The 13,858-nt window shown below is 48.7% G+C and overlaps 1 protein-coding gene and 1 long non-coding RNA gene across 45 annotated transcripts in view; one reads left to right on the top strand and one right to left on the bottom strand.

Moving 5' to 3' along the window:
• Positions 1-3,569, bottom strand: part of LOC107130182 (uncharacterized) — a 36,132-nt gene extending 32,563 nt beyond the window's left edge. Inside the window, exon 1 of the long non-coding RNA XR_001491983.3 lies at positions 3,017-3,569. This is a non-coding gene — a long non-coding RNA (uncharacterized lncRNA). The remainder of the gene's footprint in view (positions 1-3,016) is intronic.
• Positions 3,570-4,409: 840 nt separating this feature from the next.
• Positions 4,410-13,858, top strand: part of MEIS2 (Meis homeobox 2) — a 212,560-nt gene continuing 203,111 nt past the window's right edge. For 9 of the 44 annotated variants that reach the window (XR_012414770.1, XR_012414767.1, XR_012414769.1 and 6 more), the window contains exons 1-6: positions 5,215-6,316; positions 7,565-7,797; positions 9,333-9,474; positions 10,154-10,204; positions 11,192-11,242; positions 12,033-12,182. Coding sequence is in view for 37 of the 44 variants with exons in the window: in XM_005559120.5 (XP_005559177.1) it covers positions 6,305-6,316; positions 7,565-7,797; positions 9,333-9,474; positions 10,154-10,204; positions 11,192-11,242; positions 12,033-12,182 (639 nt within the window). In the remaining 7 variants the exon portion in view is untranslated. Of the gene's footprint in view, positions 4,873-5,214; positions 6,317-6,569; positions 6,871-7,564; positions 7,831-7,923; positions 8,492-9,332; positions 9,475-10,153; positions 10,205-10,355; positions 10,495-11,191; positions 11,243-12,032; positions 12,183-13,858 lie in introns of those variants that run through there. The other 35 variants (XR_012414773.1, XR_012414771.1, XR_012414772.1 and 32 more) reach the window with 10 other exon arrangements.

Here is a 13,858-nt window from a genome sequence, read left to right as displayed (position 1 = left end):
AGTCCAGAGATAGAGAGAGATGGAGAGAGAATAACATATTTTTGATCACTTTTACTTGCTCAGTTCAGTAATGCAAGAAATAAAACTTCTTTCAAATGATACTTTACTTTTAAGTATTGACTTGGTTTTATCCTAAAATCCCTGGCATTTCACATATCTAGTTTCTCTTTTTAAACCTGAATTTTCCTTTTACCTGAAGGAATTTTTGAAAATCAAAGTAATAATTCATGTCCTTTTTTCAAAACCAGTAAATAGAACTTCCCTCCCGGAATAAAAATTAACCTTACACAGTTTTTAAAGATCTGCTTAATCCAAAATATTCCAAATTAAAACATTAAATAAAGTTACAAATAAGATTAAGGTTGGATTTATTTGCTTCTGTAGCAAGACGTCAATTGTTCTAACTGTTGTAAGAAGACAAAAAGGATTTAAACCTGGCAATTTTAATACACAGATTAACACTTCGGACTTCACAGTTCTGAGGAATTTGAAGTTATCTGTGCTGAGATTCTATAACTTTCAAGAAAAAGAAAAAGAAACAGCTACACAAGCTCCTTAAGGAGTGTGGGCAAAGTCATTTAGAGTCTGGGTTCATAAATGCTTGGTTCAAATTAAACACTCCCCCGTAAAGCCAATGGCCTTCAAATTAAGGGACTATAGTGGAATTCAATTATTCCTTTTAAATCTTAAATGTTACCTATAATAGCATTCCATGTTGGCTCAAAAAAGAAAAGGAAAAATAGAAAAGTAGCAGTTTTCAGAAGTCTTGGGGTTGCTTCAATAAGAAAGAGGTGATTAAAAACAGACTCTTAAATTTGAGAGGCCCGATTCCCCCTTCCATTGGTCCCCACCCACTTGGTCCCCTCCTTTTCACCTCTTTTTTATGCAGTACCCCCACCCCCACTCCAGAGCTAAGTAGCTGATTTGGGATTCTGAAGAAATAGGTTTCACCATCCATATTTGTTCTGGGGCACTTGTAAAATGCGATTTGTAGAGGGTCTTTAGCCTTCTGATTGTCTTTGAATTGTTTTTACTGAAACAGATCTTTTGCAGTTAATGAGTCCCCACGCAGCTGGACAGCTCCTCTCGGACACTGAGAACTCTAACCCCAAAATGACCCCAATTTGACACCGCAAGATGAAATTTTACCGCCTGTTAAAACCATTTCCAGCCTGGGCAGAAGGAGCTGACTGTTGACGGAGGTGTGTGCCACCTCCTGCGACCCCCATTTCGTGCCTGTCTCCCGGGCCTGCCCCACCTACTTTCCTTTCACCCCAAATGTGGGAGAGCAGATGAGCCTGGAAGCCTGGGTGGGAGTGCCAACGCTGACAATGGGGCATTAGCAAAATGCCACCAGGATGGAAATCAGAAAGTGCGGGTACTCTACTCCTTTGGAATCGCTTCTATTGGACTGGAAAATTGGGGATGGGGGAAACCAGGAAATTCTTAAATGTTAGATGAGCTTTTTTCAGCTCTATTAATAAAACACCAGCAAGTCGCTGATTAAAGGTAACAGTCCTTTGAATTCATCAGACTGACCAAGAACCAATACCTTGAATCGACTCCAACTTGATCTCCTCGTGTGTAATCCACTACACTAGGACTTCTATTTTAAACTAACAGTTTCATAAGTGACATGCAACTAGGTAAGTAAGATCTCTTTCGTTCAAAGAAATTCTGGGTTCTCCCCTGAGACAACTGGCAAATTTTTAAAAGACAGATTTCCTCCAGTAGGAATGCACTTTTAACACTCTCACACTTTTTAAACTAAAAGTCGTTGAAGTTAAATATGATTTTTTGACAATATCTTAAAATGTCATATTTCTCTCTCCCTCCTACACCTAACCATATTGTCCCTGTTGTTTGCTTTAATGTATTCAATAAAATGCAAAAGACGTTAAGAATATGAAAAAGAGAGAGAGAAAGGCGTTAAGGTTAAAAATGCCTTCTGCATCTGATGAAGACACATGAAAAGAAAGTTTAAACTTTTCTTTTTTTGTAAAACCCAAGATTATCACTGGATAATCAACTTATTATTAGCTTACGATTGTTTGAAAATACAGAAATCGGCCGGGTGGGATGGCTCACGCCTGTAATTCGAGCACTTTGAGAGGCCGAGGCGGGTGGAACACGAGGTCAAGAGTTCGAGACCAGTCTGGCCAACATGGTGAAACCCCCCCCCCCCACCACCCGTCTCTACTAAAGACACAAAAAATTAGCCAGGCGTGGTGGCGCACGCCTGTAATCCCAGCTCCTCAAGAGGCTGAGGCAGGAGAATCGCTTGAACCCGGGAGGCGGAGGTTGTAGTGAGCCGAAATCGCGCCACTGCACTCCAGCCTGGGCGACACGGCGAGATTCCGTCTCAGAAAAAAAAAAAAGAAAAAAAAAGAAAATAAAGAAAGAAAAAATATAGAAATCATCAATCTGTCTGAATTGTTTTTACTTACACTGCCAGGGAAGGAACGTTTTTCTAGAAATGCGACTTAAGTTTTTTTAAATGAAAGCTATAGAGATGCTAACTCACTTTACAGTATCACTGTAAAAACAGAAAAAGAAACAGAAGGTAGCAATGTTGAATGTTTAAACCCTGCAAGGCAGAAGTTCCGCGTGACGTTGATCTTTACAAAAAAGGTTTATCAAGGACACTGAGGAGTCTCCTTTAAAAAGAAACGTAACTGGCACTTATTGAACAAGACATTTGAAACAACAATAATCCTATTGGCGACGATAAACTTAAATTCCTAAACTGAATTTAAGAATAATGAGAAGAGTAAAAACAGTACAAACTTCTCAGCCAGCGGCGCTGCACCGGGAACTTGGACCCACCAACATCAACAGCTTTGCAAAGTCGAAAACGCTCCGCGGCGAGAGCAGACTGTGGTTTTTTCCCCTCCACACCCCGCCGCCCTCTCAAACCTCCCGGTCCCGGCTAAACTGAATTCGCCTGTCGATTGAAATAAAATTCTGGAGACCAACTTTTTCTTTTCTCTTTCATCTTCTTTTCTTTTTTACTCACCTTCTCTTAAATGTCGACGAGCAACTCAGCAACAAATAAGAAGGATACTTTTAATCTTGTAGTTCTTCTAGGAAAAAAAAAAAGAGTACGTGGAGGAAGTACCCTCCCCCCAACCTTCAGATTTCCTACCCGTCGGCTCTAGCAGGCTTGAAGCCGGGCAAAAAGAGTGGCTGAAAACCGGGGCTACACTCTCCTCCCTGAAGCTCCGTGAGTCCGGCCGTCCCTGCTCGGGCCACTGGGCAGAAACCTCGCGGCCCGCAGCCCCTCTCCCTGGCGTCGCGCTATCCGCGCCTCTGCCAGCCCCGTCGCACTATCTTTCTTTATATGTGAGGGCCGATTTCCCGCAGACATCATTGTTATGATGGCTCATTTAATCAAACTGTTTAATTGCTCTGGTAATCACTATCATCATCACAGGTGCTCAATCATTCATCATTTTTGGAGGGCTTTATTGACCTCCCGAGTTCATTCCTCAGCCCTATTAAAACGAGGCCAAATTTCTCCGACTCCGCTTGGAGTCTCTGCAGTCTGCAATCTTAGCCTAGTTTCTGTTGCTCGAAAGCTTACAGTGAAGCAGGGAAAATGGAAAGGGGGCCAAAAAAAAAAGAGCCCTCCCACCCGCCCTCCTCCCCGCTCTTTCTCTCTCTCTCTCTCTCTCACACACACACACACCACACACACACGCACACACAGTACTTTATTCTCTCTAATCAACCTCCCCCACCCCACCCTCCCTCCGCGGGAAAGTCGGATAGACGCGGCGCACGGAAGACACTCTACTCTCCACTTCCCAGAATGGGTTCAAAGTTGGGGAGGGATGCGGCTGTGGGGGAACAACAGTCCGCTTTCCACTCTCTGGGCCAGGGACTCGGAGGGCGAGAGCGAGAAGTTGGGGAGAGGGCGCGCTTCCAGCTCCTGTCCCGGCCGGGCCGCGCCACACGGGGCCGAGGCGCGGCGGGGGCTGCTAGGCTGCGCGGCTCGCGCCGGGTGACCGTGGCTCCGCCCCCAACTCCGGGCTCGTCGTGATTGACGCGCGGCCGCCGGGAAACCAGCGGCGCAGAGGTGAAGCCTGGTGCAGCTTGGGCCAGGGAGGACCAGACACCGGCAACAACTAGTTTCCACCCAAACGGTGTGGGGTAGTTCCTTTCCTTTCCTTTTCCTTTTTGGAAAAGTTCTTTCGGAGCTGGCCCCATCTTCCTGACCCCGCGAAATCGCCCCTGTGTAATTAACACAGCCCTTAGCAGGCGTTACCGCGGCCCGCCGCTGCGCCTCGGGCGACCACAACAAAGCTGGGCTGTGAGCGCCGGCCACTCCTCCTCGCCCGGCAACTTCTTTCTCCCCCTCTTTCCCTCCTGTGCTTCCCAGCTCTGAGTAAGATCCACTTTGGAGACGCACACTCGTCGCGCGCGCGCGCGCGCGCGCACACACACACACACACACACACGCCCTTGGTTACATCGGACCCAAAAGACTCTCTCTTCACTTCCTCCCTCCCGATTCCGCCGCAGCCCCCAAAGACTCTCGGGGTGGCCCCTTGTCCGCACCGCTGGGAGGGAGTGTGCTCTGAATTAAGCTGGTCTCTTCTGTTCCTGGAAAAAAATGAGTATTGACAAGGTTGCTGGATCTGCGCAGAAAAGAAAGTGCCACTTAATAAAAAATTTAGCCCGGCAATGGTACGGTCTGCAGAGCTTGCTGCCCTTGGACGTTAGCAGGAAGCCTTCGGGGTGCTGTAATCGGCGGGCAGAGGAGAGGGAGGCCGCGGAATTAAAAGGAACAAAAGCTAGAGCGCCATGCCAAACGTCTCCGACAAGACCCGGTTAGGCAGGAGCCGGGAGTGATGGGAAAATGAACTAGAAGTAAGTTTTTGAAAAAAAAAAAAAAAAATGAAAAGATCTGAGGCGGTACCGTACTTTCCCTGTGGTTTTCTGCAGTTTTCCTCTCTGCGCTCTCCCTGTCCTCTTCTCTCTCTCTCCCCCTCTCCCTCTCTCCCTGTTCGCGCGCGCGCACAACACACACACGCGCACGCACACACACACACTCACACACACACACACACTCTCCCCTTCCTCCCCCCCGCCGTTCCCCATCCCCGTGGAGGAGCAGGCTCGCTGATTTGCTCGGGTCCGCCCGGCTCGAGCCTCCCCTCCCCCTCCCGCCCCCCGCCTCCCCCGCCCCCCCAGCCGGGGCTGTCCGATCGCACTCGTTGCATATCAGAGGCTCCGCGCGGCGCGCTCCTCCTCGCTCCCGCTCCCCACTCCCGGGATGTGTCTCCGCCGTACGACGGGCTATGGCCACCACGACTTCCGGGTTCCGTCATTTCGTTCTCCCGCCGCCGACCCGCGCCGCCAAACTGAGGCTCTTCAATAAGCCAGGCAGCAGCCAACCTGCCAACACCTACTGACACTCACTCATCTCCCAGAGAGAGAAAGAGAGCGAGAGAGAGCGAGCGCGAGAGAGCGAGCGCGAGTGAGAGCGAGCGAGCGAGCGAGAAAGAGAGAGAGGGAGAGACAAAATACCTACCAGGAAAGGGGGGGAGGAAGTCCAATTTTTGCAAACTATTCATTTTTTTTCTTGATTTTTCTCACTGCTTTCTTTGAACAATACTTTAAAGAGAGAGGATCGTATTATAGATACCGCGGGGGCAAAGCTAAAAAAGGGGGGAGGGGGGAGGAAAAAATTCAAGAAGCAGAAACCCCTCGCGGAGTTTTACTGGAAGAAAAAAACGGGTCTGAAAGATTCCTCCTCTTCATCATCATCAACCATCATTCATTCACTACCTTGACATTCCGGGCTTTGATTGACAGCTGGAGTGGCAAAAAGCCATGAAACACGACAGTTCGGTTACATGTGGGCTGCTGACGGGCCGCTCGTAACCTTCAGTTCGGGGGCTTGACAATTTTTTTCTTCTTTTTCTTCTTTTTCTTTTCTTTCTTTCTTGTTTTTTTTTTTCCAACTGAGGGGAAGAGAAGAGAAAGAGGGGGAAAGGAGGACCGAAGAGGAGGAGGAGGGGTGGGGGGAGGAGGAGGTGGAGGAGGAGGAGGAAGATCAGGAGGAGGAGGAAGAAGAGGAAAAAAGAGAAAAAGAAGAAATATCACAGAAAAAAAAAAAAAACTCTTCGTTGTCTTGCCTGGGCTTTTTTTCCCCCCTAAAAAATAACATATTGGAGAATTGGGAGAAGTCTCTTTGGTTTGGAAAAAAAAAAAGGAATCTTCAGCCTAGATCACTTTCTTATCCGGACTGGGATATTAAATATACGACACATCCAGGAGTTTATTGGAGCGCAGACTGATGGCGCAAAGGGTAGGTTTAAATCTCCAACACTTACCTAGATATAAATCCTCTCCTAAGAGGGGCCTGTCCCGATGCCTCCTCTCCCTTCAACGCTTCTGCTGCTGCTCGCTGCTTGATTATGGCGGCCAGTATTTTAAAAAATAGCAAAATTATTCATCGGCTTCTTTCCCCCCCGTGCCTCTGCGTGTGTGCGAGTGTGTGTGCGTGCGTGTGTGCGTGTCTGGGCGCGCGTGTTCCAGCGCTGTGCGAGCGGGCGGGCGGCGAGTGCGTGTGAGTGGTGTGTGTGTGTGCGTGTGCAATCGTTACACGCTTTCGCCTCGCTCCAGCTTTTACCCCAGCAGCGCGATTCCCCCGGTTCTCCTGCTGCCGCTGCTGCGCCGCTGCCGCCGCTGCTCGCGCGGCTCGGGGCGGGCACGGGCTGCGTAGGAGCCGCCGCCGGGGCCGCCGCTGGGGCCGCGCTGCCGCAGCCGCTGCGCCGCCGCCTAGACTACTAGCCTGGGCTGCTTGTTTTGTCTCTGAAATTGACAAGGACGCAGGGAATCCGCTGCTAAATAATGTTTCTGGTAACTTTCACGTTATTCCCCCTCCCACCCTCCGCTCCCTGCCCCCGGGGAGGCACTGGCCCTAGTCTTTCCTCGTCCTCGGCGTTCTCGTGCTGATTATTAGCGTTTTTCTTCTCTTTATTTTGTTTCATTTCGCCTTTTGATTTATTGGATCCTCGGAGGAGGCGAAGGGGGGTTAGGGGTGGGATCCGGGGTTTCCTCCTCACACTAACTCCATTTCTCCCTCCGTTGGCTCGCTACGGTTCTGTTGCCTCCGGCGGGAGCGGGGCCTCCCGGCGCCCCCTCAAATCCCCGGCCTCGCCGCCTCCTCTTCCTTCTCTCAACGTTGCTCTTGGTTCATGCTTTTTCATTTTTAAATTTAATAACATTTTTTTCCTCACAACTTTTAACTTCGTTGTTTTGGCTGGTTTGGTTTCTGTGTGCTCAACTTGTGCTCGGTACTTTTCTCCTTTCTGACTTTGTTTTTATTTTTATTCTCTCTCTCCTCTCTCTCTCTCTCTCTCTCTCTCTCTCTCCCTCCCTCCTCCTCCTCTCCTCTTTCTTACCTCTCTCCCTCCCTCTCTCCTCTCTCTCATCTTTATCCCTTCCCCTCTTTTCTGTTCACCCTCTTCTCTCTGCTCTTTTTCCCTTTCCACCCCCCTCCTCTGTTCTCCCTCACCTCCTGCGCCCCCTCCCTCTTCCCGGGTTCTGACAGTACGATGAGCTACCCCATTACGGCGGGATGGACGGAGTAGGGGTTCCCGCTTCCATGTACGGAGACCCTCACGCGCCACGGCCGATCCCCCCGGTTCACCACCTGAACCACGGGCCGCCGCTCCACGCCACACAGCACTACGGCGCACACGCCCCGCACCCCAATGTCATGCCGGCCAGCATGGGATCCGCTGTCAACGACGCCTTGAAGCGGGACAAGGACGCGATCTATGGGTAAACCGACCCCCCGGACCCAGCTTACTGTGTGTGAGTGTGAGTGAGTGTGTGTTTGTCTCTGTGGGGGTGGGAGGGTGGACCACTAAGTGGGGAGTTATTTCTGCATGGTGGGGGGCGGGCGCCGCTTGCCTTGGGAGAGGACCGTGGAGGGGGCCTGCTCTTCTGCCCCTGGAGTCAAAGACCCGAAGAACTAGCCTCCTTCACTCCCACAGCCCGGCCACTCCGGACGCCACAGCCTGGAGTGACTGAGTCCCCAGAATCCTGCCGGGGCCTTCTCCCCGAGGACAGGATTCCTGGCTGAAGGACGCGGGGCTGCTCGTTTCAGTCTCCCTAACAGAGGCCTTGACGAAGGAGAAAGTTTCCTGCCGATGAGGAACAACTTTGGGTTTTTTTTAGTTATTTTTTTCTTCTGTTTCCTATTGAGGGTCTGGGAGTCACTAAAAGCAGCTTGAGCTGGGATCAGGGCTGCTTCTGTCGGCCAGGAAGTCCTAATCACCCACTTCTTAATTCTCTGTAAATAAAGGGGGCAGACCTTGAAGTGCAGCGAGGTGGAAGGGACTGTTGCTTGCTTGGAGCCGCTCTTAGGGGGAGTAAGGAAGATGGCTGGAAATTATTTTATATTCTGAGAGCACTTGGCGAGGGGTGGGATGCAGGATCCTAACGTGTACCACACGGGCTCTTCCGGCTGAGGGTAGGTGGGAAAAGCGACGGGATGCCGAGGGGAGGGGACAGTGGGTAAACAGCAACTGAGCCCCAAGCCAGAGGCCGCAAGCATCCCGAAGTGTGGCTAAGCCGCCCGGAGGAACACAAAGGGCATACGCGCACGCACACTTACAAGTTTTAAAACGCGATTTATTTATTTTTGTCTCCTGTAACGCTGAGAGAAATGTGGTCTTTGGAAGGAAGCTCTACAGCTTGTAACCTTCCTATTATTTCGGCCCCCACACTGGGGCTTTAGTAGAAGTGGAGCAAATAAGTTTATAAGGCAAGGGGGTGGAGAGATTAGAAGAGCATTCTCTTGCATTTAGGAAATGTCACTCCCGTGTGTCTGTAGGTGAAGCCTTCGGCCTCGTCTGAAATGCCCATTAAAATACAGAGTTAAAACTATATTTTTAAAATTTCCAACAGTGTTCCTTTCTTGGGAGATCAGGGCTGGGTCTCAGGGGTTGGTTCGGCGGCCTCCGTAGTGTGGGGAGTGGATCAGAATCGACTCAGGGCTCCAGACTGCCTGAGCGACTCCGATGTTTCATTACGTTCCAACTGAGGCTGTTTTTATTTGTCGGGCTGCAGTGGTCGAGGGCTTCTCTGGCCAGATCTGAGGGACTTCTGAGCTGCGGGAGAGGGCCAGGCCCTTTTCCCTTTCTGTTTCTGGCTTAGGCTCGGCTGATGGAGGAAGGGTTGTAAAGTGTGTTGCGTGCCTGTTGTATTAAAGAAGGACTCCACACCCTCCAAACTTGTTGATTACAGTTCTTGCTCCTTCCCCTCTGCACCCCGTCTCTGTGTGTGTGTCTCTGCCTGGCGCTGCCCGTTAGGCACCCGTTGTTTCCTCTGTTAGCTCTGGTCTTTGAGAAGTGCGAGCTGGCGACCTGCACTCCCCGAGAACCTGGAGTGGCCGGCGGAGACGTCTGCTCCTCAGACTCCTTCAACGAGGACATCGCGGTCTTCGCCAAGCAGGTCCAGCCTTCTTGATCCACTCATCTTCGGGCAGTCCCTCACTACCCCTCCCCTTTCCTCGGAGCTTTACTTGAAAGGAGGAAAGGCCAGGGACACCCGATCTGTTCCTCTGGCCCAGTCCGCTCTCTATGCCTCCTCCCCATCCCTGAGCCTGGGGGCGAATTGGAAGTGGAGATAAATATGGGTGTTTGTTTTCCCCCCCAGCAGGAATACGGGGTCTCGACCCTCGAATTAAAGTTGACCTGCTCCTAATCTGGGGCTTGGCCTTTTTCCCCGCCTCCAGCTACTTGAACAAGAATTGGGGAGAGGGGCTGTGAGGGACCCGGTAGTGCCCGGGAGGCAAGGAAGCTGGGCGCCTCTCCGAGCGGTCCCTGGCAGCAGTGGAGAGCCACAGCCTCTTGGACGGCTGGATAAGGGGATACTTGGGGCCCTGAGAACGACCCTGAGTTGCTGGTTACAGCTTAGTGATACCAGCTCCCCCTTAATGGGGTCAGGACCAGAATGCCCTGATTCTTCTTCAGCGACCCCACTAATTTAAGGCACCAGTTTTTCCTTGTATTTTGCCAAAGCCCCTTTCCTCTTCTCCACCATTGCCCCTTCACCGTCCCCATTCTCACATTTCGGTTTTCTTATTTTAAATGGGGTGACCGTTCAAGCTGACTTTCTCTGTTTCTTACAGGTTCGCGCCGAAAAGCCCCTTTTTTCCTCAAATCCAGAGCTGGACAATTTGGTAAGGCTCTCTGTTCCTTGTTTTTCCCCAGCCTTTGCCCTCTCCCATGCCCAGAAGCACCCACTTTCTGCTGGAGCTCTGGGGAGTTAGAACAGAACCCTCTTTTGGAGCTCTAGGGAGAGAGGGAGGAAGGGCGCAGCCTACAGCCCCCGCACGGGAGCTGGCGAGCGAGGAGCAGGATGAACGTGGTGGGGAGCGAAGCCCAGGGAGGCCAGAACGGGAGACCAAGCGCCGAGAGCGCGAGCAGGGGATGTTTCCCAGGTCTCGGCCCCAGGAGTAAACTGCGAGAAGTGAGTTATTTCCTCTGTTTGCCGGGGCAGGCGGCCGAGCCCCGGGCGGCTAACCCGAAGGATGTAACCGCTGGCACTGCTGAGGGCGGGCTGGGGGTGGGGGCTGGGGGGCGGTGAGGGGCAGGCCAGCGCAGGCCACTTTTAGGTGCGATTCTTTTGCTAATTTGCACGATTTCAATATTAAAAGTACTTAAATCCGCTTTCAAAGGCCCTGCCTCAGCATTCATCTTGAGTATTTCCTTCTTTAGTGAGGAAGGATTTCGCTGGGTATGCTGTTCTAAAAAGCTTTTTCTGTCCTGAGAAGCGACCTTTTTTTTTTTTTTTTTTTTTTTTTTTTTTTTTTTTTAATTGTCCTGAGGTCGAGGGAGGGGATGTTTAAAGAGGACTAAAAGGAGAAAAAAGGCCTGGCCCGAGGAAAGCAGTCCTTACAAATAGCACAGTGAACATCAGGGGGAAAGATATTAGTGCTTATGCTCAGGTTGAGTCAGATTCCTACCCCGTGGCCAATGAGGCAGAGATGATCAGTAATCACTTGATTTTTCTGACTATTTCTTGATCTTTAAGTTTTTCCTGGTCACCTGCCCGTTTCTTCTCCCCCGCCCCATTTTCTCACCACCATCGTCACCCCACTCCCAACCCCAAGACAGGACCTCGGAGTCACACAGCTCTAACTCCATTCCCTGAACTTTGCTTTCAGATGATACAAGCAATACAAGTCCTAAGGTTTCATCTTTTGGAGTTAGAAAAGGTAAGCAGGAAATAACACTCCCGGTGTTGATTAAACCACTTCCCTCTTCTAGTTGAGTTGGGATGTTTTTAACAAACCTCTAGTATGAAGGATTGAGCACCTGGAGATTTTGAGCGTGTAACCATGTCCATCCTTCAACTCGCTTCTCAACACAGGGGCTCAGAGGGTGGGTGAATCAGGACAGGCTTGCCTTTAAAATAGCCTCCTCCTCCCTGATATTCCCCTCAGGCATTCAGGATTATTTTGAAATGCAGCAAACCATTTATGTTACTGGACACTCAGCCTGCTTGCATCTTTATTAGCTCAGCTCACCCTCGGCCCTGGGTTTGCATTAGGTGCAGGCAGAGTGAATCATCCTCACTGGGTGTCTTTACATTGCTCTGCAGCTCAATTACTTTCCCCTGGAAACATACAGAACCCCTAGCTTATAAAATCACAAACGTTAATGCACTCCCCAGTTTCAATGTGGTAATGTTTTGATGTTATTATCAAATCAGATTTAATTCCCTGGACTCCCAGTCTGAACCCAGTTATTTCCAGTCCTATTTCTTTCTCTCTCTATTGTAACTTGTTGCTCAGAGAAGTCTCTGGAGAATAGTATCTGCTGCAACAATTACTCTATTGTTTCCTTGCCTTCAACTATTACACCCTTTAATTAGAGTTAGTTTGGAAGACATCACACTGTTGCTCTTTCCAAATGTAACCTTGCAACCTGGTATTTTTCCTTTCTAAAAATGAAACAAAACAACAACAACATGAGCTGAACCCTCCACCATGACCTTCGTTCTAGGTCCACGAACTGTGCGATAACTTCTGCCACCGATACATTAGCTGTTTGAAGGGGAAAATGCCCATCGACCTCGTCATTGATGAAAGAGACGGCAGCTCCAAGTCAGATCATGAAGAACTTTCAGGCTCCTCCACAAATCTCGCTGACCATGTAAGTCTGCTAGCCTTTGACAATCTTTTAAGGCCACTGGGCAAAGCATTATTGTAAAGTTGTTTTAACATCTAGCTCCACTGATTGAGTTTTCTTTTGAAATGACTAGGTCTCTTTTGGGGTCTTCTCTTTCTTGCTATCTCTGCCATACCCTTCCTTTTCATTTCTCCTTTCCTGGACCCCCTCCTATTTATGTGGAGAGCCAAAAAACCAGAGAGTTGATAGAGTGATTTGTGGTCTTAATGTGTAAAGTTTTCTGGATTTGGTGACTTGGGTGTTAGCAAATTCTGTTTGATATAGTCACCACTGTGCCTTCTGCTTTCTTAATTTTGTGTAATCAGTGCAGCAGGGATAGAAAGAAGCAAGACGGTTAGCTGGACTGGTCTGGAGAGAGAGGACTGAAGGAAAGAGAATTGGGGAGTGAGTGCTAATTTCCTAGTATCTCACAGAGATGACAATTCTGAGAATTATTGGCAATCTTGCACTGCATTCGAAATAAAAGGGGTGAACGAACACATTACAATTCTCAGGGCTCTTTTGCTCTATAGAAACTTACTGTCAGAATATGGACTTATTGCCAAATGCCTGAAGCATCTTCATACTAAAAGACAGTAACCTTGATGAACCAATTATTAACAATGTATTGCAAAAAGCTGAAGGGAATTATGATTGAGTAAACATAGGTTAGTGGTTGAATTTTAACACTTTAACAGTTGGTGAATGAGGATGGAGAGTATAGTAAGAAATGACTGTGTATGTCAGGCCAGGAAAGGAGATTTCTTTCTATTCTCTCTGTTTCTAATCCTATTTTGGAACCAATCTAGTGAGTCTGATGCTAAAAAAAAAAAAAAAGAAAAAAAAAAAGAAAAAAAAAGCATATGTAGTGAGACTGAAAATTTGAAAAAGAAGCAAAGAGAAGAAAGATTGCAGCTGGTAGGAAAGGCAAGAGTGGCGAGGTTAAAGAGTGGGTGTGAACAGCAGTTGTATTTATAGGAACTCAAGCCTGGAAATGGGGGACAGGGTGTCTATAGATTACATTCAGTTGAACTCACAGCCTAAATGGTATAAGCTGTAGTTTAATAACTTTGTGGCCGAAATATTAATTTAACACTCCGTGTGAGTTAAACAGGCATTAAGGCTTGAAGGCAGTTTGTCCCTACCTCCCATCCCAATTCCTGACTGTTATGAGAAATGAAATGGGATGCCTTAGTATATACCTTCTATGAGGTTCTTCTCTCCCCTGCTCCAAACAAAAGTTTTGAAAATATGCAGTCATAGATTTTCATAATTAACCTTTGCACTTGTATGGGAAGTCAGCCTAAGAACAAAAGTTAGAAAAAGTCTAGAAAAGAAAACCTCAGTCTGGGATATCCAGTTCTGTGACAGAATAAATACTATGGAGTTGAAGGCTCCTATTCCTATCTCTTGACCCTTACCTTTTTCCATCATGGTGAGGGCATCTTTGGTGATCTCCTTTGTAGATTGAGTGAATCTAATGAAATCAAAAGGACGCAGCAGTGGTTATGGAAAGTTTATTTGCTGATCTGTGGCCCACGCTACAGTGTGTTGTGGTCCATGGGGCATGACACTACCTAAGAAATATTTATCTTTGTTGTTTTTTATGTGTTTATTTTCATTGTTTTCTGTTTCTAAAGTTTTATTTATTCACATTATTG

The sequence above is a fragment of the Macaca fascicularis genome, chromosome 7, assembly GCF_037993035.2.
Source record: "Macaca fascicularis isolate 582-1 chromosome 7, T2T-MFA8v1.1".
In the NCBI taxonomy this organism is placed as follows: Eukaryota; Metazoa; Chordata; class Mammalia; order Primates; family Cercopithecidae; genus Macaca; species Macaca fascicularis.
This window is presented reverse-complemented; position numbering and strand designations above follow the sequence as displayed.